The 23610-nt window shown below is 58.9% G+C and overlaps 1 protein-coding gene across 1 annotated transcript in view; it reads left to right on the forward strand.

Annotated features, from left to right (window-relative positions):
- WNT3 (Wnt family member 3) overlaps window positions 1-23610 on the forward strand; it is a 44261-nt gene that overhangs the window by 19569 nt on the left and 1082 nt on the right. The window contains exons 2-4 of the mRNA XM_037163582.2: window positions 16290-16531; window positions 19711-19976; window positions 20630-21117. Coding sequence (XP_037019477.1) covers window positions 16290-16531; window positions 19711-19976; window positions 20630-21109 — 988 coding nt within the window. The 3' untranslated portion in view covers window positions 21110-21117. The remainder of the gene's footprint in view (window positions 1-16289; window positions 16532-19710; window positions 19977-20629; window positions 21118-23610) is intronic.

Genomic DNA, 23610 nt, shown 5'->3' on the forward strand with positions numbered 1-23610 from the left:
TCTGACGGGTTCCTGCCCAGGGGCGCCAGCCCTGCATAGGACCTGGGCACCTTTCAGGCCAAGGGTGGCCCTCACTTCACCGCAGGTGGGATTTAAACTCATCAGCTGGGACCTTGGCCTCCCCCCGACTTTGCTCCTTGAATTTCAGCTGTGTCACGTGGATGTCCCCAGAGTACCCTGCCTCTCCCTTTTCTCCCAGGGCACAAAAGTCCACCACTGATGTCTTACAAATGATCTGTCCTCACCTCACTCTATGTCCTCCTCCTCTTGGGCTCTCTGTTGCCACCAGGATGGCTTGTGAGCTGGCTGGTCTCCTCACTCTCATCCTCTGTCCCTGTACCCATGGCCTGCCCATTACATTGTATGCTCCACTAGGTGTCCACTCAGTGCAGAGTACACAGTGGGTGCTTGATAAGTGCACCCTGCTGGGTAGCACTGGAGGGCGGGATCTAGGCAGAGAAGAAAATAACAGCAGTAGGGATTTGGGAGCAGGGGTCCAACCGCACCCCCACTTACTGGCTCCAGTCCTCTGTGTGAGCCTGTTTCCTCAATGGGGGAAGGGCCGATACTACCTCTTGGGCTTGTGGAGGGTTAGCCAAGATGCTCTGTGGGGAACTGGTTTGCATACTGGAAGGTGCTAGAACATGAGGCATGGACCCTGACCTCTCTTGGGAACTCATGCCCACGTCTGTCCACATCTGCTGGGTTTGGCTTCTTGGAAGAGATACTGAAACCGAAGTCCTGTCTCACACACAAATCAGACAGCTGTGGTCCTGCCACCCCGTGGGGACGCCTTGAGCGTGGGTCCAGCCTTACCTGAGACACAGTGAAGTAAACCTCAGGGGTGGACGATGCGTGACAACGCCTGAAAGGGGAAAAGATCAGTAGGCAGGGGCCCTCGTGTTGGAGTTTACGGGACTGTAAATCCAGAGAGCAGCCCGGGGAGCAGGACAGGCCTGTGCACCTCCTCCCCTCCCCATCAGCCCTTCGTCAGCGCGCTCCTTCCTGACCTCCCCTGTTGCTCTGTCAGCCGTGCGGCACCACCACTGCCTGGCTGTGTGACCCCAGACAAGTTACTTAGCCTCTCTGAACTCATGGCATCACCTGTCAAATGGGGATACTGGTAACCTCACAGGGTTCTGTGGCAAATTAAAAGATATATTCTATGTAAAGGGCTTTACATGGCTCCTGGCACTAGTCAGGGCTCAGTAAGTGTTAGCTATTATTATTATTAATAATAAATAAGCTTTCTGAGTGCCCCAGTAAATTGGTTCCCTCACCACCTTGCTTCCAGCAGAGTTCAGAAATTATTTCCTCATAACCTTCCTAACCACTCTCTACCCAAATAAATACGCCCCACGTTGTATTATTCACCACTGGGTGTGCACTCCCCTTTATTTCGTTTGCAGCTCTCAGTGTCCCCATTACCTCACCTGCCCCGTGTCTGATGGGCACCTCCTTTCACCCGCGGTGACTCTGGCCTTCTCTTAGGCCAGGGCAACTCCCGAGGGAACCTTACCTGGCCCTCATCTGCTCGGGTACGTTGCCTCTCGTGTGGAATGTACTTCCTTTTCGCAGAGAAATTGATCATTAAAATCTCTTTAAATGTTTGCTATTTGTGTGTGAGTGAGTGCATGTGACGATTTTGCATTTTCTGTTCAAAGTGTGTTTCCCCTGGAAGAAATTCCTTTCTACTTCTGTAACGGACGGGACTAGAACATGGGGCTGAAAACAGAGACATCCCCTGTGGCACCTGGGGGGCCCCAACCTGGTGGGGTGGGGAAGCGGGGTGCGTGCACAGGGAGTGGGGGCCCAGGCGGGAAGGGAAGACGGACCCAGACAGACCGAGAGGAGGCGAGCGGGCAGGAGGGCTCCGCCGTGGACTTGCGGAGCGGAAGTATTTCCAGGGAGACAGGCGTGAGGAACTCGGAGTCCCAGACCCGAAACGAAAAGTAGCTGCGGGCCAGCACCGAGAAAGATGGGCAGCTCCAGCGGGAGAAGGGCCTTGGTACCTGGAACCCCGAGAGTGAATTCCCACTCGCAGACACACTGGCCGGGCGGGCTCGGCCCAGCGAGCGGACATCAGGCCGAAGCGAATCAGGGCAGTAGAACCAGGGGGTGCGAGGGTCCAAGGTGGGGGCGGGGGGTCAGCAGGAAATGATTCCTTTTGAAAGACTTTTTACCTTGTCTTCTCCAATGGATGGTGGCGTGTGTTTTGTGACGCACGGAAAACACCAGCGCGGGGGCTGGCAGACGCGTGATTTCGACCTCCCCGAGCGTGATGGAGAGACATGTCCAAACACTTGACTGGGTCGTAAACGCTTCGCCTCCGTGGCTGTAAAGACGGAGACTTGTTGAGAGGCCAGGAGAGACACGAGGAAGGAGTGGGCTACTTTATGAGGGGAGGTGGACAACGCCTTGGTTGGAAAGGATGCGCGGATGCTTTGAGCAAGAGAAGGCGCCCCCCACCTTCTCCGCAGCCACGTGCAACCGTGGGCAGGTTGTGAGCTTTGTCTGTGACCTAGGACAGGGCTTCACCACCCCTTGCCTTCTCTTAAAATGGCAAAAGGAGGGCACCACGGAGAGGAGGGAACACCCAGACCAATTAAATCTGCTTCTCTGGGGCTGGGGCTCAGGCATCTGTCGTTTTCAGTCCCCCCACAAGCGGGGGATGGTTTGTCGTGCAGCCAGGGCTGAGCGCCAGTGACCTGCCCCTCTGAGCGCTGGAACATTTAATGAGGTCCTGCGTGGACCCGGAATACAGCTCCTAATAGGTACTCAGTAAATGCTTGCAAAACCCAGGCGCCTCTGGTAATGAGCCCTTGAGAAGAAAGGACGGGGGAGTGACTGCAGCGACCCTGCAGAGGAGGAACTGGCAGCAGGCAGGACTCGGGCCTGATGAATTTGGAGGGGCGCAAAGGAAGATGTTGAGGCTCGCTCCGGCTGCCTCGCCTGCGGATGGGGAGGGGGCCTGGAGAGGCAGCCGCCGCTTTGAACTTGCGGGGAGCCTCCCTAAGCCGAGCAGGGGAAGTCCAGGTGCTGGGCAGGGCTGTGCTCACCTGTGCGTGCTCAGCGCCGTCGCCGTCGGGGGACGCAGCGCGAGGAAGCGCTCCGGGCAATGCGGGGAAATACCCACCTGGGGAGGCGGGCGGGCGCACGTCGCGCCCAGCGCCCCTGCGCACTTGCCGCCGGGCAGGCCCAGAGCCTCTGCCGTGGCCCCTGGCTGTGTCCGTGTCTTCCAGAAGTCCCCACGACCTGGATGGAGTTTGGTTGTTACTGTTCCCACAAAGTTTTATGAAAATCATGTATCAGAAAAACAAAAAATAGCACAACTATACGTACAGTATATCTCCTGGTTCAACTATTTTAGCATTTTACAGTATTCCTCCACTTGCTCCCCTCCCATCCCCCCACGGAATTTTTAGTGATTCTCCAAGACTGTGATTTTCCCCAGCCATTCTCAAAATGCCTTCCTGGCTAGGATTTCCAACTGAGTTCCTTTTTTTTTTTTATTGTTATGCCTTAAGTTTAGTTTGATCTGAAGCACTCCTCCCCTCCCCAAGTCACACACACTCACGATTTTTTAAAAAACGACACTGGTGTTTTGGGGAGTTAGGCCTGAAGCCTTGTGGACCGTCTCACATCCCGAATCTGTCTGGTTGCCTCCCCCCTCCTGTAGTGCCGCTGGGGCTGTTCCTCTATCCCTTCTGTTTTCCTGATGCCTGGAAGTTACTTCTCAAAGCTTGGTGAGATTCAGGTGAAACAGCTTTGGCCAGAGAATTTCCTAAGGATGGGGGACTTTGTGTTGCATGATCTATACTGTGTTCCCGTCACACCCTGGAGGAGGTTTTTCATGGTCCGGTTTCTTGGTCTCCTCTCCAGAGTCTGCTTCAGCAAGGCTAACTTTGGAGACCAGGTGCCTGTATGTGTTTCAAAACCATCTCAAAGGATCTGAGTGCCTTAATGCCACAGCCTGCATCCTTGACCCCAGCAGCAGCTGATAAATGCATGACCTTGGTCCTCCAAAAGGCATGGTGCAGGTGCAAGGAGGTGGGCAGAACAGTTGAGACAGGTGAAGTCCTGGAGTCTCCGGCCCTCACCACGGGGTGGTCAGTGCTGTCTAGCTGTGAGGCAGGATGGGTGGGCATCTGGGCCCAGTAGTGGGGGAGGATGGGCTACCTGGGGGCAGCCCACAGGCTGAGCTGGGCGGTCTTACAAGACGTGGAGTGCTCCGTGTGCACGTCTGTGCTCCTGGCACCCAGCACTTGGCCTGGCCCAGTGCAAATGTCTGCTGAGTTTGTTAAGACACTCACTTGTCTCTGGCTTTTCAGAGAGTGAGCTCCCAGCAAAGCAGCCCTCCTCGGCTTCTTCCTGCGAGTCAGACAAAGGACCCCCAGACCGTGGAAGCCGCAGCTGGGAATCAAGGCCCAGGGAACTAGTAGGGCCAGCACCTGCCCTTAGCTTGTCCCGGGGGCAGCCTGTGGGGTCTGGGGTGGGGTGCAGAGCAGGGCGGGTAGGAGAATGCCTGGGGTAACAGGTGGAGCTGTCCAGTGTGACAAGAGGAGCAAGAATGCCGATTCCACTGGTGAACCGGGCAGTCTGCTCAGCATGCAAAAATGAAGCCATTCTTCTTCTCCAAGAAACTCAAGTTTAGTGGAGAGAGAGTAAATGGACAATTCCACTGAATGTGTTTAAGGTCACTGCCACGGTGTGTATAAGTGCTGGGAAGTGCAGATTAAACGGGACACGATGAGAAGGGATTTTAAAATGGGACCCTGATGGAGGCGTAGGAGTCCAAAGTGAACAAGAACGCTGGGCAAGCTGTGTCTTACCTTTCACCGGAACTGGGCTCGAAGGGCAAAATAGCGCAGGAGCCCAGCAGACTTGGCTTCTCAGAACAAGCAAGCGAACCTTGCAAAGACCTCATTTCCACATCTATGAAATGGGAGACTAACCCCTGCCTTATAGAACGGAGGGGCTGGGCGAGTTTGGGTGGGGAGAAGTGTTATAAGGCTGAAATGAGCTAAAGACGCAAACATGCTTTAGGAAAGGTTTAGATTAGAATGTGATTGGGAGAGTGGGAGGCGGAGAAAGGAATGGCAGAGCCCCGGGGTAAAAGACGTCCGAGCTGAACTCAACTTCAAGGCCCCGCCCCAGCGTCTCCTAACAGAGCAGGGAGACGTCCTCCCTGCTGCTGTCAGTCTCTCTGCCCTCGGCAGTCCCACTCCTCGTGGTTCACACCCCAAATGGGCTTTCTCACACTCTGCCGCTGACAGTGGCCACCTGTGGGAGTGTCCCTCCTGCCTGAGGGCGGGGCCTGAGGTGGGCGGAGGCTATGCCTCCTACCCACTAGGTTCCCAATGCGCATGTGCCGGACGAAGCCTGAGCCCTGGGACCGAAGGCTCCGAGAAGGAAGGCGTGGTGGAAGGGACACACAGTATTCTGGCTGGAGGGTCAGAGGTCTGCGCAAGTCACGTCATCATCCCTCTGGGCTTCAGTTTGCCCCAAGGAACTAGACTGGATGATGCCCAAGTTTCCACTCAGCTTCGATGTTCTGCGCCATGATATGGTGGTAGAATAAGCGATGTGTGTGGCAGTTTACAGAATGCTTTAAGGGCGTCCAACCTTTTGGCATCTCTGGGCCACACCGGAAGGAGAGCTGTCTTGGGCCACCCAGTAAATACATTGCAACATGTCATCACAAAAAAAATCTCATGATGTTTTAAGTAAATTTATGCTTTTGTGTTGGGCCACATTCACAGCCATCCATTCGCAGGTTGGACACCCCTGCGAGCCCTTTGAAGGCACTCTTTCGTGGCCTCGCCCCCACCCCCTGCCTCCTCCACCTAGCAAGACGCAGTGGGCACTCCAGACGTACCTGGTTCCGTCATGGTTTCTAGAATTCTCAGTATCTCTCCGTTGGAAACACTGGACGCGTTGGAGGGAATTTTGGTGACACTGCCCAAAACTGATGGCGACTCAAGCCAGTTGTTGACCATCTTTGGGCCACAGCGGCCTCACAGGTGAAGCGGAGAGCGTGCCAACCCTCCCCACGTCTGGGGCAGAGGCTGCACCCGGCTTCTAGCGCCCGAGAGGAGGACTCTGCTGAACCGCGGTTAGTAGACATTTGGGGTGCACCTGTGACTCCTAAACGGCTCTGCACAGCAAGTGCTTCTGGAAGTTGTCTCCACCAGTAACCATCTGTCCACTTGGGGTTCTGGTGCCTCTCAGGAGACCCTTTGAGGGGGTCTCAGGAGTGAGGTCCCAGGGCCGGCCCCCTTTAACTTCCTGTCACCCACTGGGGCTCAGGCCCATCTGTGGCCCCTGGTGACTCTTCTGGGCCAGTGCCTGTTTGAAGGAAGACAGCCACGGCTCATTGTGTCTTCTGGGGTGCCAGGCGGCGGGGAGCACACAGCCCTGAGGAGGCCCCCAGCTGGAGCTGCTGAAGGCCAGAGCTGCAGGACCCTCCTCCCTCCTCCTCTTCCTCCCTTCTCTCAGGCCTCCCCCACCCACCCCTTTCTTCCTCCCAGTTCTCACCCTCCTCTCCTCCACCCCAGGTCTGACCATCCTGCTTTGCACCCCCCGTCACCCCCCAGTTTGGCCGAAGGGAGCAATCCCGTTCTCCCCCCCCCCCCCCCCCCCGCTCCGCTCTGATCAACTCCACTTTCCTATGAAATTGAAGGTGGGGGGGAAACCTCATGCTCCCAATACAACAAAAACAGGTTTAAACATTTTACAGGTTTCAACATTTTTCAGGCCGCCTTGTCACTTCTTATCAGATCAGCCGGAGCCGCAGGCCAGGCGCTCTGGGAGCTGCTTTGGAGAACAGAAGCTGTAACATTCCAGCCGAGGCTCTGCCCCGCCCTCCCCTCCGCTTCCCTCCCCTCCCCTCCCCTCCCTTCCTTCTTCTCCCCAAAGAAACATCCCACAGGGCTCCCCAGGATGGAGCGCAGGGCCAGCACTGCCACCGCCTCCTTGACTGGAAACTCAGCCTCTGATGGACCCCTTCAGCTTTGAGACTCTACCCGCACCCTTCTTTTGGGGCCCCCCCAGGCTCTCGGTCTCGGGTAGTCTTAATTCACCTTCTCTGAGGGCTCCACGGGTTTCCTGGAGGGTAACCCCTAGAAGTCAGGTGGGGGGCAGAGGGGAGTCGTCAAAGCCACTCACAGAAGCAGCCACTTGGCCACTAGGGCCAGTGAGTTGTGTTGGAGAGGACGGTGGGACCACCCGCCCACCCCTCGCCCCACCCACGGCCAGTTCCCAGGGGCTGCTGCCCAGGGGAGGGAATGGTTTTTCACTTTGGTTTCTGTTTTGTTTTTTTTTTTCTGGGTGTGTGGGTTTCTTCACCCATGGCACTGTGGACCCCTGGCCTGTAATGACCCCCCCTTCCGTCACATTCAACCCCATCTTCCTTTTCCTGCCACGCTCATGGTGAGCTTGGTCACACAGTACAGGTGACAAATTCAGGAAGGGGCAACCTAAGTCCAAAGGCCCAGATTTCAGCCACGCCAACCTAAGGGAGAGGCCCAGACCCTGGGTCCAGGGCAGGGCGGGGGTGGGGCATGGCTGTGGACTGAGGGTACAAGGTGCCAGGAAAAGGGTGAGGACAAAAGTGGACCCAGGGAAAGAAGAGCAAGGTGACTCACTCCGTCCAGTTATGTTGGCTGCACACCTCTGTGATCTGGTCGAGAATATCTGGAAGCAGAAGCCAAACCTGGGCACTTAATGCCGGCGGTGGCAGAGCCAGGCCCGGCTGACGTGCCTCCCGCAGGGATTCAGGAGCGCCCTCCCCGCCTCTGCGCCTGAAGCTCTAGCCCGTGGGTGTGAGGCCCTGGGCCCCTCCTGGCGCCCTGCCTCCCAGAGGAGCCCTGCAATGCCCCAGCCACCCCTGGGACCCATTCCCGGCCAGAGGCATCCACATGAGGCTCCTGACGGTCTCACAGTTTCCCGGGAGGTGTCATTCTACTGTGAGCTCCAGGACGAAGATCCCCAAATCTGAATTTCTGGCCTCGGTCTTTCTCTCGGGCTCCAGCTCGGCCCCTCTGGCACAGTTGGAACACGGAGGGGGCACTGACCCCACAACATTCCTTCTCTTTGTTCCCAAGCCTGCGTCACCTCTTAAATTCCCTTTCTTGGTTGACATTTATCCCTTTATCTTCCTGGTCACCCTTGGTCATCCTCTCCTCCTTCCTGGTATTTCCCAGGTGACTAATAGCTTCTCACCCTTACTCACTTCCTCCTCTCTGCTCCCGAGGCCACTGTCCTGAGACCTGGCTGGGTGGTGCTCAGCCCCACCTGCCTGACAGGCTCGCCCCCCCGCCCCCCAGCAAAGCCTGTCCCCTGGGGGGTTGCACTGTGCAGCCAGGCCTGAGCCTCCTTAGACTAAACCATCACACCGGCCTCCCAGCTGTTTTCCCAGCCTTTGGTCTCTAGTGCACACCCCTGGCCCCGTTTTACAGTTAGATTTTGTCTAACAAATCAGTGTTCTAACACCCAGCTTAGGAACCTTCCATGGCTACCTGGGTTGCTGGAATAAAGCTTGGCTCTCACTGTTCCCTTCACTGTTCCTTTGTACTGTCCCTGGATTCCAGGTGGGTGGCCTGGCTGCTGGTCCCTGTCCTGGCTCTTGCCTGGGGCTGTTCCCTGCCACTCCAGCTCCTCCTGAGGCCCATGTGTTCTCTGGCATGCCACTTATTTGGGTTTTACGTCACAAGGGCCTCAGGAACCTCCGTCAGCCCTTCATGGCCCTCATGGCACCCAGACCTAGCAGGTGCCGTAAAAGTACCTGTTGGTCTGTTATGGACAGAGGCCTCCTGGTCTGGGCGCTCTGTGAGCGCGGCTTAATCCATCTCCTTGGCCTGGGCCCGGCACTCTGCCCAGTTCAGCCATCACTCAAATGTGGGACCGGAGTGAAGAGGCAAGGAATAAATTTGTTTACCAAGGAAAGATTTTAACCAGCTCTCCCAAGGGCAGGAGGCACCTTCAGTCACTCCACAAAATTATTGTCTTTGAGGGGCCCCAGTTTGCAAGGCTGGGACTGAGTCAAGGTTAGGACTGAGTCCACACGGGAAGGCCAGCAGGAGGCCTTGACCCCCCTGGGTTCAGAAGCTCTTACAGTTGCTTCTTCATTGACTCCTGTCTGGACCCTGGGTCCCAGCTCAACATGGGGACCCCTTGCACCTCGTCCTTCCCTTTCCCTTCCCTTCTCCCCTTTCTCTTCCCTTCCCTTTCCTTCCCTTCTCTTTTTTCCCCATAAACTAACGAGGGTGCCCCTAGCCCAGCTGCAGACACGTGAGAACCAGATGGCACATCCATGCCTGCCGAGGGAACGAACCGGTGGCTGATGAGAAAGGTCCATAGAGATCTCCCCGCTTCTTTGATGAAAGGCATCTTCTGGGGTATCTAGACCCGCTCGATGCACAACGGGACCACATGTGCTCCTTTGGACTCAGAGGCAGCTCCTTACCCTTGGCCTGCACTGAGAGGGGTGTGGGAGGGTTGGATTGGGAAGTCACGGAGCTGTGCTTAGCACCCAGGACACCAGTTCTCTGGGTCAGAGTTTTCAGGAGTGCTGTCTGGGACTAGCAGAGACAGTCAGGACTCGCCACAGGGGAAGGTGAGGGCATGCAAACTGTGACTCTAAGAAAGACAGGACTGGGGGAGGCGTGGTCTTGGAGTCTGAGGGAGGCGCGCGCGTGTGTGTGTGTGTGTGTGTGTGTGTGTGTGTGTGTGTGTGGAGGGGTGGGGGTGACAAGTCCTCTCTGGGCCCCAGTCTTCCTGTCTAGAGGAGGGATCCAACCGTGGCTCTCAGATCGCATCCTGCAGAGGGGCCATAGACCAGGGGAAGGGTAAGGTTGAGGGACGGGGCTCTAGGCCCTTCACCCCCAATCTAACCATATTTCAGGGCACAATTCAGTGGTATTAAGTACATTTGCAACATTGTGCAATCATCTGTTTCTATTACTTTTCATCACCCCAACAGAAACTCTACTCATTAATTAATAACTCCCCGCCCCCTCCCCAGCCTCTGGTAACCTCTAGTCTATTCTCTGTCATTATGAACTTGACTGTTCTTGGTACCTCATATAAGTGGAATCATGCAATATTTATCTTTTGGGGGCTGGCTTGTTTCACTTCGCATGATGTTGTCAAGGCTCATCCATGTGGAAGCATGGGTCAGAACTCTGTCCCTTTTTACGGCCGAGAGGTGCTCGCTGCGTGGACAGACCGCGCCTGTCCTTTATCTCCCTGTTGGTGGACACGCGTGCTGTCTCCTCCTTTCGGCCGCTGTGAATAATGTTTCCGTGCGCACTGCCGTGTCAGCATCCGAGAACCTGCTTTCTGTTCTCTTGGGTCTTGACTTAGGGAAACTCCTGGGCCATAAGGTAATTCCGCGTGTAGCTTTCTAAAGCCCCTCTTCTCAGGTTTTCTGTGTAGGACAGAAGGGAAGAAGTAGTGTAATTGGAATAAATGGCTAACAGTTCAGAAACGTCCTAAACTGAATGAGTCCTGAGCCCCTCCAATCTCTAAAATCCTGTAATGTTGGGAGGGTCCAAGGTAAAAAATATAGACAAATTCGGGTGCAGGGCAGGCTACCTGATTGGTTGTGGGACTCCAGCCCAAATAGTTCCTTGAGGGAAATATGGTAGGGACAGCAGAGTGTGTACCCCCGTCCCTACAGCCCACAGCCTGCAGTCAGCCAGCAGCTGACGGGTTGCTGCCTGTGGTGGGGGTGGCAGAATGGGTGCCACCCGATTCTGGACAGGACGCACTGCGTGGGGCGCTTGTCGGTGTCTCACCCCCTGCTGTGTGTAGGTCACTTCAGCACCCAGGCTGGCGGGTTAAAAGGTTTATCTCTGCTTCCGCGCACGGAGAAGGCCCACCTTCTGCCCTCAGGGAAGAGGAGGCGTTGCTGGGAGAGGTGACTAACCTTGTGTGGGTGGGGGTTCTGAAGAGACTGTGCGCAGTATTAGGTCCAGACTATTTGGAGAGGGGATTTGGCCCTGAAAGGTCAATGTGGAGGTCTCACAAGCAGCCTGGTGCTTGCTGGCACCTGCTGCCCATCCGCCCGACTGCCTGCGTCTGTCCTCGGCCCAGCTGCATGGTGGGTGGTTGGGGTGGAGATGAGCCGTCTTTAGGGGAAGGTGGCAGGGCCCTTGGGCAGGGCAGGGCCAGGACCTGGGTATAAATAGCTCCTGCCCAGCTGGGAAGGCCTGGCAATGCCCTCCACCCACCCCCTCACCAGCTGCCAGTGCCAGGCGGGCCCCTGTCCCCCTCAGGACCTAGCCAACGTCTCAGGTCCTAAGTGTAGGAACTTCCTCGGCGGAACAGGAGTCTTGTTCTGTGTGTAGGTGGAACCTCCGGGTGCCGTGAGGCCTGGGGGGTGGGCTAGATGGGGGGCTGCAGGACGGCAGTGAGCAGGCTGGGCTTTTGGGGAAAGACTTGCTCCGTCATCCTTTTTAAAAAAACATTTATTTATTTGGTCCTGGCTGGTGTAGCTCAGTGGCTTGAGCACGGGCCTGTGAACCAAACAACCGTGATTCAGTTCCCAGTCAGGGCACATGCCTGGGTTTCGGGCCAGTTCCCAGCAGCAGACACACGAGGGGCAACTATGCATTGATGTTTCTCTCCCTCTCTCCTTCCCTTCCCCTCTAAAGATAAATAAATAAAACTTTAAAAAAGTATTTATTTAAAGAGAGGGGAAGGGAGGGAGAAAGAGAGTGAGAGAGACATCGATGTGAGAGAGAAACGTTGATCAGTTGCCTCTTGTACTTGCCCCGACCAGGGACCGAACCCACAACCCAGGCATGTGCCCCCGACTGAGACTCAAACTGGGGACCTTCCTCTTCATGGGATGACACCCAACCAACTGAGCCACACCAGCCAGGACTGTCCCTTCCTTCTTTCCTGTCATGTGCCTGGCCTACTGGTAAACCAAATATGCTCGTGTTTCTCTGTTCGTGTGTGTGCATGTGTTGGGTGTGCGTGTGTCATGGAGGAGGCGTTGAGGGCGGTTGGAAGGAGACACAATCTCAGGAAACTGGACTCGCACAGAGAGATGGAAGTAGACACAAATCAGTTCAGCACTTTCAGACTAGAAGGTTCGGATAAGGCAGAGGCAAAATCCAGAGGGACGAGAGGTTGCTTTTGTGTGGAGCCCACAACAGTCTTCGGAATGGAGGCAACCCAGGGATCGGAGGTCGAAGGGTGGGCAGGGTGCTCGCGGGGACTCGGGCAGAGGAGAGGCACTCCAGGTGAGGGGGACTCGGGCAGTGGGGAGGCACTCCAGGTGAGGGGCTCAGCGCCCACAAGGGCACAGAGGTGGGAAGGAGCCGGGCTGCAAGCCACTCAGCAGCCTGAACAAGTCTAATCAAAGCCACTCGCACCTTGGGATGAAGGACTGAGCAGAGTGAGGCTCACTGTGTGACCTCCCCCAGGGGACCCAGCACCTCAGTAATGGGGACGAGGAGCTGAGAGTCACATTCACGTGAATCTGGGGCGGTAGAGTTTCGGGCGTGAGCAGTGTGTGGGCGGTTGGCTCATGGTCAGGGGTGGCAGGGCACGTTTGCAGGAGGGCAGCTGTCCTGCAGAAATCAATCCCGTGGCCACAGCCGCATTAGCCCCAACACCAGCCCGGGAAGCTACACCTTCATCCGAAGACCCCTTGCTAGTTACCGGCAGGATGTCCAGATCCGAGCTAAAACCCTCGAATGGAGCATCGTGGAAACACCTTTCTGCCCTTGCCCTTGCCCTCTGGGTCACCTTTAACAGTCAGCCAGACCGGGGCCCCCTGCCCCGGGCAGGGGGCAGCTCTGCTCTGCTCCAAGGCCTCCTTCCCAGCGATGGGTCGGAACTGGTTCTCAAAACGGGATGTGTTCTGTTAAGTCAGGAATGGGAGGCTGAGAGGAATGAGGTTGGTGACAGGCAGGGGACACCGTGCTGTGGGCAGCCCCTAAACACATGGCAGCTACAACGAACTCCATTTACTGAGTGCTTCCTATGTGCCGAGTGGTTTATAGCATTTGTGCTTCCCTTTATGTCTATTTTACAAATGAAGAAACTGAGGCACGGAAAGGTTAAGCTAATTGCTAGAGACCAACGGCTAGGAAGCGGCAGAGCTGGAATCGAACCAAGGCAGCCTGTCTGTCGGCCACACAGTTGGATTGGGAGAGGCCGAAGGAGACCGGGTCTGGGGAGAGGAGGGGAATGAGGTCCTCATCCGAGGCTGGGCATTGTCCTCAGAGGACATCGCACTGAGACGCAGACAGACCAGGGTCAGAATTAGGATAACTTCCTCCTACATGTTGCCCGACTTCTCTGTGCCTTGGTTTCCTCATCTGTAAAGTGGGATGACAGCACCAGCTCACAGAACCACTGTGAGAATTAAATGAGATAATATGTGTGAAGTGCCTGGCACGTAAGTGCTGGGTAAATGGTTGCTGTCAGTATTGCCAGTGTTGAATGCGACTGCAGAGGACAAGAGAAAACCCACTTTGGTTGTAGGGAGGACTCAGCCAGCGAGGGCTTGGGACTCTCAGGGGAGGGGAGGGGACGATGGCATCTCCCTACTGGGAGGTGTTTGGGGAGTAACTCTAGCCTTTGTGGCTAACCAAGCCATGCCAGCCGGTGCCCAGTTCTCGGGCTTCTGCTGGGTTGGGCAGGCCGCCTGGGACCCGGTGGGAGGGAGCTGGTGAAGTTAGGAAGCGGGGAGCCCCTTGGAGGGTTGGGATGAGGAGCGGTTTCACTAAGAGGAAATGAAGTGCCAGCAGGGGCTTGCCCATCCCTCGGTGCTCCCCTCCCCAGCTCCACGCAGTGGTAGCCAGCTAAGGAGGCTCTGCACGTCTGGTGGTATGGCCGTGGGCAAGTCAGTTTCCTTGGGGGGGGGTCTCTGCTTTGCACTCTCTTAGGACTCTTCTCACAGGTTCTGATTCTGATTTCAGGGCTCAGCCTCTCGTTTACCTTGAGGGTACCCAGGCCTGCAGGGAAAAGGCTGGGAGGAGGTGGAAAAATAATGGGGGGAGGAGGCAAGGAAGGACCCCTGAGTGCCCTGAGTGCCCCTCGGGCCCCACGTTCATCTCTCTGGGCAAAGGGAGGCTGGAGCTTTGAGAACTCGGCTTGGCTGTTCTCAAAGCAGACCGGTGAACGGGGAGTAACGTGGGGCAAGCATACCTGGTGCCAGAGGGGATCCCGGGACAGGGCTGTCCAGGTTAGAGTGTGCAGAGGAGAAGGGAGGGCCAGGCTAATGGAGAGCGTGGGCACTGCAGGGCCGGTCTGCCCCTCCAGACACGGGCAGGGACCGAGGCACTTGTGGTGGGGAGACTGGGCAGTACTCTGAGCCAAGGGGAGGGACACTGAGGCTGGAAATTGGGTGCCAGTTCTCCTCATGCTGCTCTGGGATAGTTGGGGCCCAGGCGAGGGTGTGGGAGGGGGCAGGCAACCGCCACCACACTCCTTTAGAGCCCCTTATGGCTCCACACTCATGACCAAACACAGCTGTGGCCAGTGTCCTCTGTCCTGCCTCAGCTCCCCTCTCCAGCTGTCCCCATATAGGGCTTTGGGTCCTAAACGTCAGAGGAGGGAGCTGGACAGTCCTGGGCTGTTTCCCAGAGGTGGGGGTCTCGCTCCTGAGCCTCCCTCCCAGGATGGCACTAGGCCAAGCCATCACTGGCTCAGGTCCCCTCCCCAGTGATGGCAGGGCTGCAGGGACAGGGCTGGACCTGCTGGTTGAGGGCACACAGAGAGGCAGCCTGGATGGGGAGGGAGGCTCAACTCTGAGAGTTTGCAGTCCTGCAGGTAGGCAGGTTACTTAGCTCCCTGGCCTCAGTGTCTTCATCTATAAAATGGGATGATGTTAGTGACCATGAAGTTCCCATCTCACAGACTCGCTGTGAGGATTACAGGAAGCGAGCAGTCAGAACCAGCCCGGCACATAACAAGCAACAGGGATTTGATGATCATGATGAGCACGAGAACCTGTTTGTAACTGTAAACAGGGCAGGGCAGGAGAGGGCAGCCTGCTGGGCCCTGTCAAGGGCTGTGTGCCATGTGCTCATCAGGGCCTTGGGGCCGACTGGCTCCGTCCCACCCAGGCATGGGTGGGCTCAGTGTTGAGGCCTGGGGTGCAGACAGGCCAGGCTTGCAGGCACACCCACTCCCAGCACCCAGGCGGGCACTGCCCAGAGGATGGACAGTGCACTGGTTTGCCCCAGGGTGCTAGTCTGGAGAAGGCACAGGGTCTGGTGAGCATCTCCTTAGCAGTTCTGTGGTTTGGGCTGGTTTCTTGACCGGCAAGGCTAAGCTGTCTGAACACATCCTCAGTCACAGGGCAGTTAGAAGGGTTAAGTCAGGCAATGCCAAGGGAGGACTCAGCCCAGTGCCCAGCACGGAGGAATTCAGGAATAGCCATTCTCAGTGGTGGGTCAGGCCTGCAGGTGGCCCTTCCTTCTCTTCAAAAGGGCTTGACGCTGAAGATCCGGATGTGTTTCGTAAGTGTTACCATCCACACTCTGAGAGCTGGTTTCCTCATCCGTGGCCCCAGAGTGAATTCACAAATAAAAATATGGGGCGCCCACCTCATCCCTCTGGCAACGGAGCCCAGAGCCAGCCCCAGGCCGGTGGGCACCATGCCCGTCATGAGTATGTAGTGAGAGCTTTTCAGTGGCAGGCCTTTGGTTCATCCCTGTGTCTAGTCCAGGAAGCATCTGTGTGGTGTTTCCTGCCCTGCCCTGGGGTCTCCCGACCCTCTTCCCAAGGCATCTGCAGATTTGGAAAGGGGAACCCAACTGTCGGGTGCAAGGTCCCTGTGGGAACTGTGACTTCTTTGCTTCTTCGGAGATGGGGCAGTGGGCCCTAAAACACCTTCCTGTGGGTCACTGAAAGTCTCACTTGGCCCCCAAAACCTGGACTCCCTGGGAGGTTGCCCAGACCAAACCCTTCAGTGCCCATCATGGAGACTGGCCCAGAGCATGGGAGGGACTTGACCTGGGCACCCAATACCATCTGCCCAGTCCCGGTTTCTTTTCATGGTACTGCAGTGGTCCTCAAGGGTGCCCAACTGGTGCTGGTCCCCATGTCCTCGCAAGCTGGATGTGTCCATGTGGCAGGGCTGGCTTTGCCTGGACCAGAGCCCTGCCCTTCGAGGGCAGCCCCGGGGCCAGGTTTCCCAGGGCCTGGATTCAGGCCCCGGCCCTCTATGGCCTCGCCCGCCCAGGAGGGCCCGTGAGGAAGAAAGCGCCTACAGTGGGCTGCGCGCTGGGCTTGCCTTGCCACTGTCTTCTGTGTGCCCGCAGGTCCCTGGCCCTGGGCCAGCAGTACACGTCCCTGGGCTCTCAGCCTCTGCTCTGCGGCTCCATCCCAGGCCTGGTCCCCAAGCAACTGCGCTTCTGTCGCAATTACATCGAAATTATGCCCAGTGTGGCCGAGGGCGTGAAGCTGGGCATCCAGGAGTGTCAGCACCAGTTCCGGGGCCGCCGCTGGAACTGCACCACCATAGACGACAGCCTGGCCATCTTCGGGCCCGTCTTGGACAAAGGTACTGCCTCTGGGCCGGGCAGGAGCGGGTGTGGGTTTCGGGGCCTCAGGGGAGGCTAATGAAGCTGGTCGCGACCTGGGGCATCCGCGAAAGCAGGTCAGGTCCATCTCTGGACCCTCCCAGGCTGTCACCATGGCTGCCACACTCTCCCAGGTGCTGCTGGGGGCTGGGCATCCTTAAGCTGCCCGAGGCTGCAGGGACCCGGAGCAGCCCAGGAGGCTGCAGCCTTCCTGCCTTCTCGGCTGGCGCAGCGGGGCCCAGGCTTTGATGTGGACATCCTGACATTTCCCCAATGCTGTGTTGTTAAGTGTTACGCAAATGTAGCTTTGGTGTGGTGTGGGGGCACTGCCGCCCTACATCCCTCCTACATAGAAAATTCTGGAGCCGAGGAAGCTGCTTGGTGCCGGCGGCGCTGCACTGCTCCCAGGTGCCCCGGTGAGAACGTGCCGCGGTGCCCGCGCGCAGGCAGCGTGGTGGGGCCTGGACGGGCTGCTGGATGAGTTCCCAGCCAGCTCGCAACCTGGGAGCCTCGCCGGCTGCGCTTCCAATGAAGGGGGTCGCGCAGCTGGACTTCAAACCCGAAGGCACCTGGTGACAGGGGTGAGGGGTCAACTGCTCCCCAGAAGGGGACTTTGCGGCCGGTGAGTCCTGGGCGGCATCGGGCAACTAACTGAGCAGCTGCGGTGTCCGGGAGTCGAGGGGTCCCAGCGGCGCCCGGGACTCACCGCCCCTTAAACCACAGCGACTCGAACCTTCCCTCCACCGACAAGGCTTTGCCAGTCCAACCCGCGAGCGCGCCCTCCCTCCGGGTAGAAGAGCCGCATTTACACGCGGAGAGAAAAGACGTGAGAGCCGGCGGGGTCCCGGGGGTGGGTACGGGTCGGGGACGTGGACTCCCGGTCCCCCCCGCAGAGCGCAGCGCCCCAGGTTCACAGACCGAGGCCGACCTACAGGCTATTGTCGTGGGACCGAAGGGCAATTAGCGAATCAATGGATGATGATTCTGTTTACGCTTCTGTTACCAAAGCTAATTATTCCTTGTTTACATAAAAGGTTTGGCCTCTAATTGGGGCCAAGTGGCGGCGGTTTGCATTTCAAACCCGACCTTGCCGGCGCGTCCGTCCCCCCGCCGTCGGCGCCCGCCTCGGGCCAGGTAGCGGCGAATCAACGCCCGGCGTCCGACGCGCCCCCGGCTGCCCTTCCCCACCCGGGACGCCGGCCAGTGGAAGTCGGGCCTTTGCGCTTACCACCCACTCGTGTTTGCGTTTCTCGGTTTAAAACAGTCCCTGTGAGATCTCGATTCTAGAACATGGCTTCATCCCCAAATTGCAAGCGGGCAGCTGTGGTTGGAGGAGGGGGCGGTGGCCAGAGACCGGGGGTTGGACCAAAGCTCGGTCCCCGGGAAGAGGGTCCCCGCCCGCGCCCGGGTGCTCCCGCGGGGCACCGCAGCTCCCCCGGGGCACCTGGGGCGGGCGCCCCGAGGGGTTCGGGCGGCTGGACAGCGGCCCGAGCGGCGCCCCCACCGCGCGGCCCGGCCCCGCGCCCGCCGCGGCCGCCGCGCCATTCACACGCTCTCTGGCCGGTCGGCGCGGCGCGCGGGCGGGGGGCGCCGCTTCAATGGGGATTTCAAGGCCCGGCGCCGGGGCCGGGGGCGCGGCCCGGCCGCGGGAGCCGCCCGTTGCTACGCGGTGGCGGCCGGCCCGGCGGCCGGGGCCCGGCGGGCGCATTATGCGGGTAATGCGGTGTGACACCGCGCGAACAAAGGCGGATTGAGTGGCCCAGCGGGCCCCGCCGGACGGGGACCGGCACAGCGGGGCTGTCAGCGCCGCTCCCAGGCTAATCCGCGCCCCGCCCCCGCCGCCCCCGCGTCCCCGGGGCTGGGAACCGAGCGCGGCGCGGGGTCTGGGCGCCGCCGCCGCCGCCGCGAGGAGCCGCGAGTCGGGCCGGAAACGAGGCCCTGGCCCTCGGCGCCCCTCGCCCCCGGGCGCCGGCCGGTGGGAGGGGCCGGGCGGGCACCGGGTCGGAGGCCGGGCGCAGCGCCACGGGCCGGGGCAGCCGCCGGGCCGCGGTCCGTCCGCCCGGGCGCGCTCCCCAGACCTGCGCGGGGCCGGCGGAGCGGCCCTTCCGCTGCAGGGGGCCCGCGAGGGCGCCGGGGCCTCTCCACTGGCCGCGGTGGCTGCTGCCAGGGGAGGCTGGGCTCCCTCGTCTGCCGACCCACCGTCTTCCGCAGCGCTAGGCGCGGGGCACCCGGCTTCTGGGCCAGGCCCGAGTCCAGCAGCCTGCTCGGCCTGGGACAGGTCCCGTCCGTGTTCTGGGTCTTTCTCCAGTGAGGAGAGAGGGTGGTGTTGCCTGTGTTTCAGGCCTTTGCCGCCCCAGTCGTTAGTCCGCATTTGCAAAATGGGTCTGCAAGACGTCCTGCCTCACGGGGTTACAAGGAGTAACCAGGACATAGCGCCTGGAGGGCAGAATCTGGCGCCTAACAGCACCCAAAGGCGGTCATTACAGTGAAATTGGGGGAACATCCCTGAGAATCATTTCTTTTTCTTCGCTGGACCCTGGGGGCAGAACCAGGGGAACTGCCCCGTGTCCCCCTCCTCCCGGGAGGGACGTGGCCTTCTCAGCCCCAAACCTCGGCGTTGTCTGGGTGGAGAAAGGGCAGGGAGACGGACCCCGAGACGCCAGGCCCGGTCAGGAGCTCTGGTGGCAGAAGGAAGTTGTTCCCACTCTGTGTGTGTGTGGGGGGGGGGGGGTCTCGGAGGATCCGAAAGGGGAAGGGTCCCCCCAGGCGCATGCAAGTGGGGATGGGCGGACTTGGGTGGGTTTAGGCTGTGGGTTCCCGGGCCTCCCCCCACCCAGACGGCAGGCTCTCGGGACTGCAAGGGCTCAGGCCCGCGCTGGACTCTCTGGGAAGCGCGAGGGCGGCAGGGCCCCTAATCCCTTCAGCAACCTGCCGGGGCTACCATTTCTACCCCTGTTTTTAAGCGACTCTGGTCTGCCAGGTATTTAATCAGTTAGTGGCCTTGGCCTCAGTTGGCTCACACGGTAAAGCGGGGACCCGCCCCCCGGTTCCTTCCTCTTCCCTCCTGGCTGGCGAGCTCTCCTCCCCGTCTGGGGAGGCGGAGGCCGCGCGGCCGAGTCCCAGGACCGGCCTGACGGTGCTTCCCGACTCCTCTGTGCAGCCACCCGCGAGTCGGCCTTTGTGCACGCCATCGCCTCGGCCGGCGTGGCCTTCGCCGTCACCCGCTCCTGCGCGGAGGGCACCTCCACGATCTGCGGCTGCGACTCCCATCATAAGGGACCGCCCGGCGAGGGCTGGAAGTGGGGCGGCTGCAGCGAGGACGCCGACTTCGGGGTGCTAGTGTCCCGAGAGTTCGCGGATGCGCGGGAGAACAGGCCGGACGCACGCTCCGCCATGAACAAGCACAACAACGAGGCGGGCCGCACGGTGAGCCGCAGCCGCCCTGTCTGACTGCCCTGTCTGAGATTGCGCCTGACCTCGTCTGGGCCCCTACTGCCTCAACCCCTTCCAGGGGCCCTTGTGCGCCCAGAGCTCCCTGCTCTACCTCTTTCCCCTTGGCCAGGCTTGGTCCCCGCCCCCCACCCCACAGTCACCCCTTCTGCTCACCTTCCTTTATCCTTGGGCTGTTCTGGGTCTCCACCATCCCTGGGATGCATCAGTGGGGAGCGTGGGGGTCCCATCGGGCAGGTACCTGCAGCCCATCCTGTGTGTTCGGACTGCCTGTGTAGGCCCGTGGCCTGGCTTTGACCTCACTTACACCCCTTCCTATGGCTGCTTGACTTAGCGTGAGACACTTAGGTTCCCAGTCTCGGTTTCCCCGTCTGTTAAATGCGAATAACAATCCCTGTTATGGCTTTGAGAAATGGATGTGGTTTCTGCTAATAATCAGGGTGTCAAAAGGAGGGAAACAGTACTCTCCATTCCACAGCGGTGCCTCCGTCCTCAGTCAGTTCTCATCCTAGCACTGAGTAGGAACAGAGAAGGCTGCAGGGACGGGGCTGGGCCGGGCAGAGCAGGGGGCCTAGGTGTGCTCCCAGGTGGGGTCCGTCTGGGGGCCAGCCGCTGTTCCTCTTTCCCAGACCATCCTGGACCACATGCACCTCAAGTGCAAATGCCACGGGCTGTCGGGCAGCTGCGAGGTGAAGACCTGCTGGTGGGCTCAGCCCGACTTCCGCGCCATCGGGGACTTCCTCAAGGACAAGTACGACAGCGCCTCGGAGATGGTGGTGGAGAAGCACCGGGAGTCCCGCGGCTGGGTGGAGACGCTCCGGGCCAAGTACGCGCTCTTCAAGCCGCCCACAGAGAGGGACCTGGTCTACTACGAGAACTCCCCCAACTTTTGTGAGCCCAACCCCGAGACAGGCTCCTTCGGTACCAGAGACCGGACTTGCAATGTCACCTCCCACGGCATCGACGGCTGCGACTTGCTGTGCTGCGGCCGTGGCCACAACACGAGGACGGAGAAACGGAAGGAGAAATGCCACTGCATCTTCCACTGGTGCTGCTACGTGAGCTGCCAGGAGTGTGTCCGCATCTACGACGTGCACACCTGCAAGTAGGGAGCCAGGTAGGGCAGCAGGATGGGGAGGTGGGGGCAGGGGGGGGCAGGTTTGCTCGTCTCCTCTTCCCGATGACCCTGTTCTAGTTCTCAGCTACCCGGGACACAAGTTTCCAAGAGGAGGCAAACAACTGATTAAAATTCTTACACTTGGCGGTCAGTTAGGAGCCAGGTCAGATTTTGTGTGGCCACTGGCTCTCATTATTGAGCATCTGTGGATACAGCGGAGGGACACTGTGGGGCTGGGAATGGGAGACCTGACCTTGGGTGCCAACTTTGCCCCTAACTTCCTGTATCTTCACTTCTCTGGGTCTCAGTTTTCTTACTGTAAAAGAAGGAGGTTAAACTACGTGAAACAGTAGGCCGAAAAGTCTCTTCTGCAAACCCTGGGGCAGAGTCATTTTGCACCCACCGTGAACTTAGAGGGCAAGTTTTTGCACAAGCATAAATCCTACCAACCTCAAGGAGGTGGGTGGGGGGAAGCTGTGTATAAGCCCATATCCTGACAGATCTGAAGCTTGGGTGGAGTGGGGTGCACTCTCACTGAGTTTATGGATGGTGATGGGGAGGAGGATGGAGCCAAGTTCAGAGTGACGGTGGTGAGTAATCGAGGGATCAAAGGCGAGTGGATTATGTTGCCAAGCTTCCCAGAGGCGGCCTAGCGTGGGAGACAGTGTGCCTGGCTCTCAGATCCATAGGTCCCCAGGATAGGTCAAGACTAATGAAGGGTGGTCTTAGAGTCTTGGAGGTGGAAGGTTTTGAGGCCTGCGGGCCCTTTCTCCCCCTTCTCTGCCTTGAGAAGGAGCCTAGTACACAGAGGCATGAACCCTGGTCCAGCGTCCAGCACTTGCCAGCCGTGGGACCCAGACAAGGTAGTCCTTACGCACCTGTCTCCTTGTCTGTCACCCTCCCTAGAGGTGCTGTGAGGAACAAAGACCACTGGGAACGGTGGCTGGTTCGCGGCAGAGCGCTCGCCTGCCTGGGTCATCGTTGGCTGGGGCTGAGCACACCACTGTCTCATGCTGTTCCACACAGGGCACCTGGGAGCTGCCTGCCTGTGTTGGGGGAGGAGCCTGGTATCGTGGGGAGAGAGCTGGGGGAGGGGTGGCTCACCCAGTCCATCTGGGAGGCCCCTTGGTGCAGCTCAAGTCGGCGCAGTCTAGGAAGGTGGTTCCCGCCCGGCAGCCCAGTTCCTGGCCCTCGCAGAGGGGCCGTCATGGGGGCCTCGCAGCAGGTCCGTGAGGCTCAAGGGGGTCAAGAGCTGTGACTGCCTGTCTGACTACAGTACTAATAGAAAGTGTGACAAATGCTGTCAGGGAGCTGTGATGTGACAGTGGTCAACGTGCAGTGGAGTCGTCATCACTTGGGCAGGTTCGTTGAGAGTGACAGAAGAGCCAGCCAATGAGAGAGAACCTGAAGGCTCACTGTGGCCTGTCAGGGTGGAAGGAATGTTTGAAAGCAGTGGCCACGCTCCTCTGATGCTCACTGTGGCCAGAGGCAACAGTGTCCCCACTACCCATCAGGACAGCTCTGGACACTCTGAGAGGGGACTGTGGAGGGACAACCCTGCACAGAGGGCTATCTGTCTAGCCTGCTCGCTGCACAGATGGGGACAATGAGCCCAGGCCTCTACCTCCAGAAAAAGCTCCACATGGGGGTCCTGTGGAGGTCACAGCAGTATCCCCAGGCCCCGTTGGGGGCTCCAGGGGGCCACGGATTCAGGCCCTTGGAACTCTGTTCCAGCGTATCCCCTCCCCCAGTGGGCGGCTGAGATAAACCACCTGCCACGTGGGGAAGGAGGTGCTGGTCGGCCCTCGGTGTCTGGAAAGCCCCTCGTCTGCGGCCCCTGGACTAACACTGACCCTAAGAACCGGTGCTCTCCTCCCGCCCGTCTCCCCACTGAAACAGAACGGTGTTTTTCCAGTCTTACGGAAAGCGCTAGACATGGTTTAAGACACCACATCCAGGTAGATTGTGGCCCCCAGGCCCCTCCTGTGTGGACACTCTGGAGCCGTCAGTCTGGGACAAGTAGGGGATCTGCTCCCTTTGTGGGGTGATTCTGGGTAAGTGGCTTGGCCTCTCTGAGCCCAGCCTTCCTCTCGTGGGAACTGAGGATAAGAACTATGTCCCCACTGTAGGGTTGTTGTGCAGACTAGAGGCCACGCCACCAAGAGCCCCAGCACAGGGTCTAGGTGCTTCCGAGGAGGCAGTAGAGGCTCCTGGGGGCCAGGCTGACCTTTCATCCACATGGACTCTGCAGGCAACATGGAAACTTTGGAGACAGGCTGGCAGCTGTATGGGATGGGGCCTCTAGCTTTTCTCTCAGACACCCTGTCTCAGCAGTGCAGGCAGGAGACAGAAGGGAGCCACGGGCCCTCCACACACTGGGGCAGGGGGAGGCCGTCAGAATGGCTCCATGCCACAGGAAGGCCAGACTTCCATAAGGGCAAAACACCTTTCCCACCGCTGGCGGCTTCTGTCCAACGTCTGTGGCTAGCCATT

The sequence above is a fragment of the Artibeus jamaicensis genome, unplaced genomic scaffold (assembly GCF_021234435.1).
Source record: "Artibeus jamaicensis isolate MK-2021 breed Jamaican fruit bat unplaced genomic scaffold, CSHL_Jam_final contig_1998, whole genome shotgun sequence".
NCBI classification, from domain to species: Eukaryota; Metazoa; Chordata; class Mammalia; order Chiroptera; family Phyllostomidae; genus Artibeus; species Artibeus jamaicensis.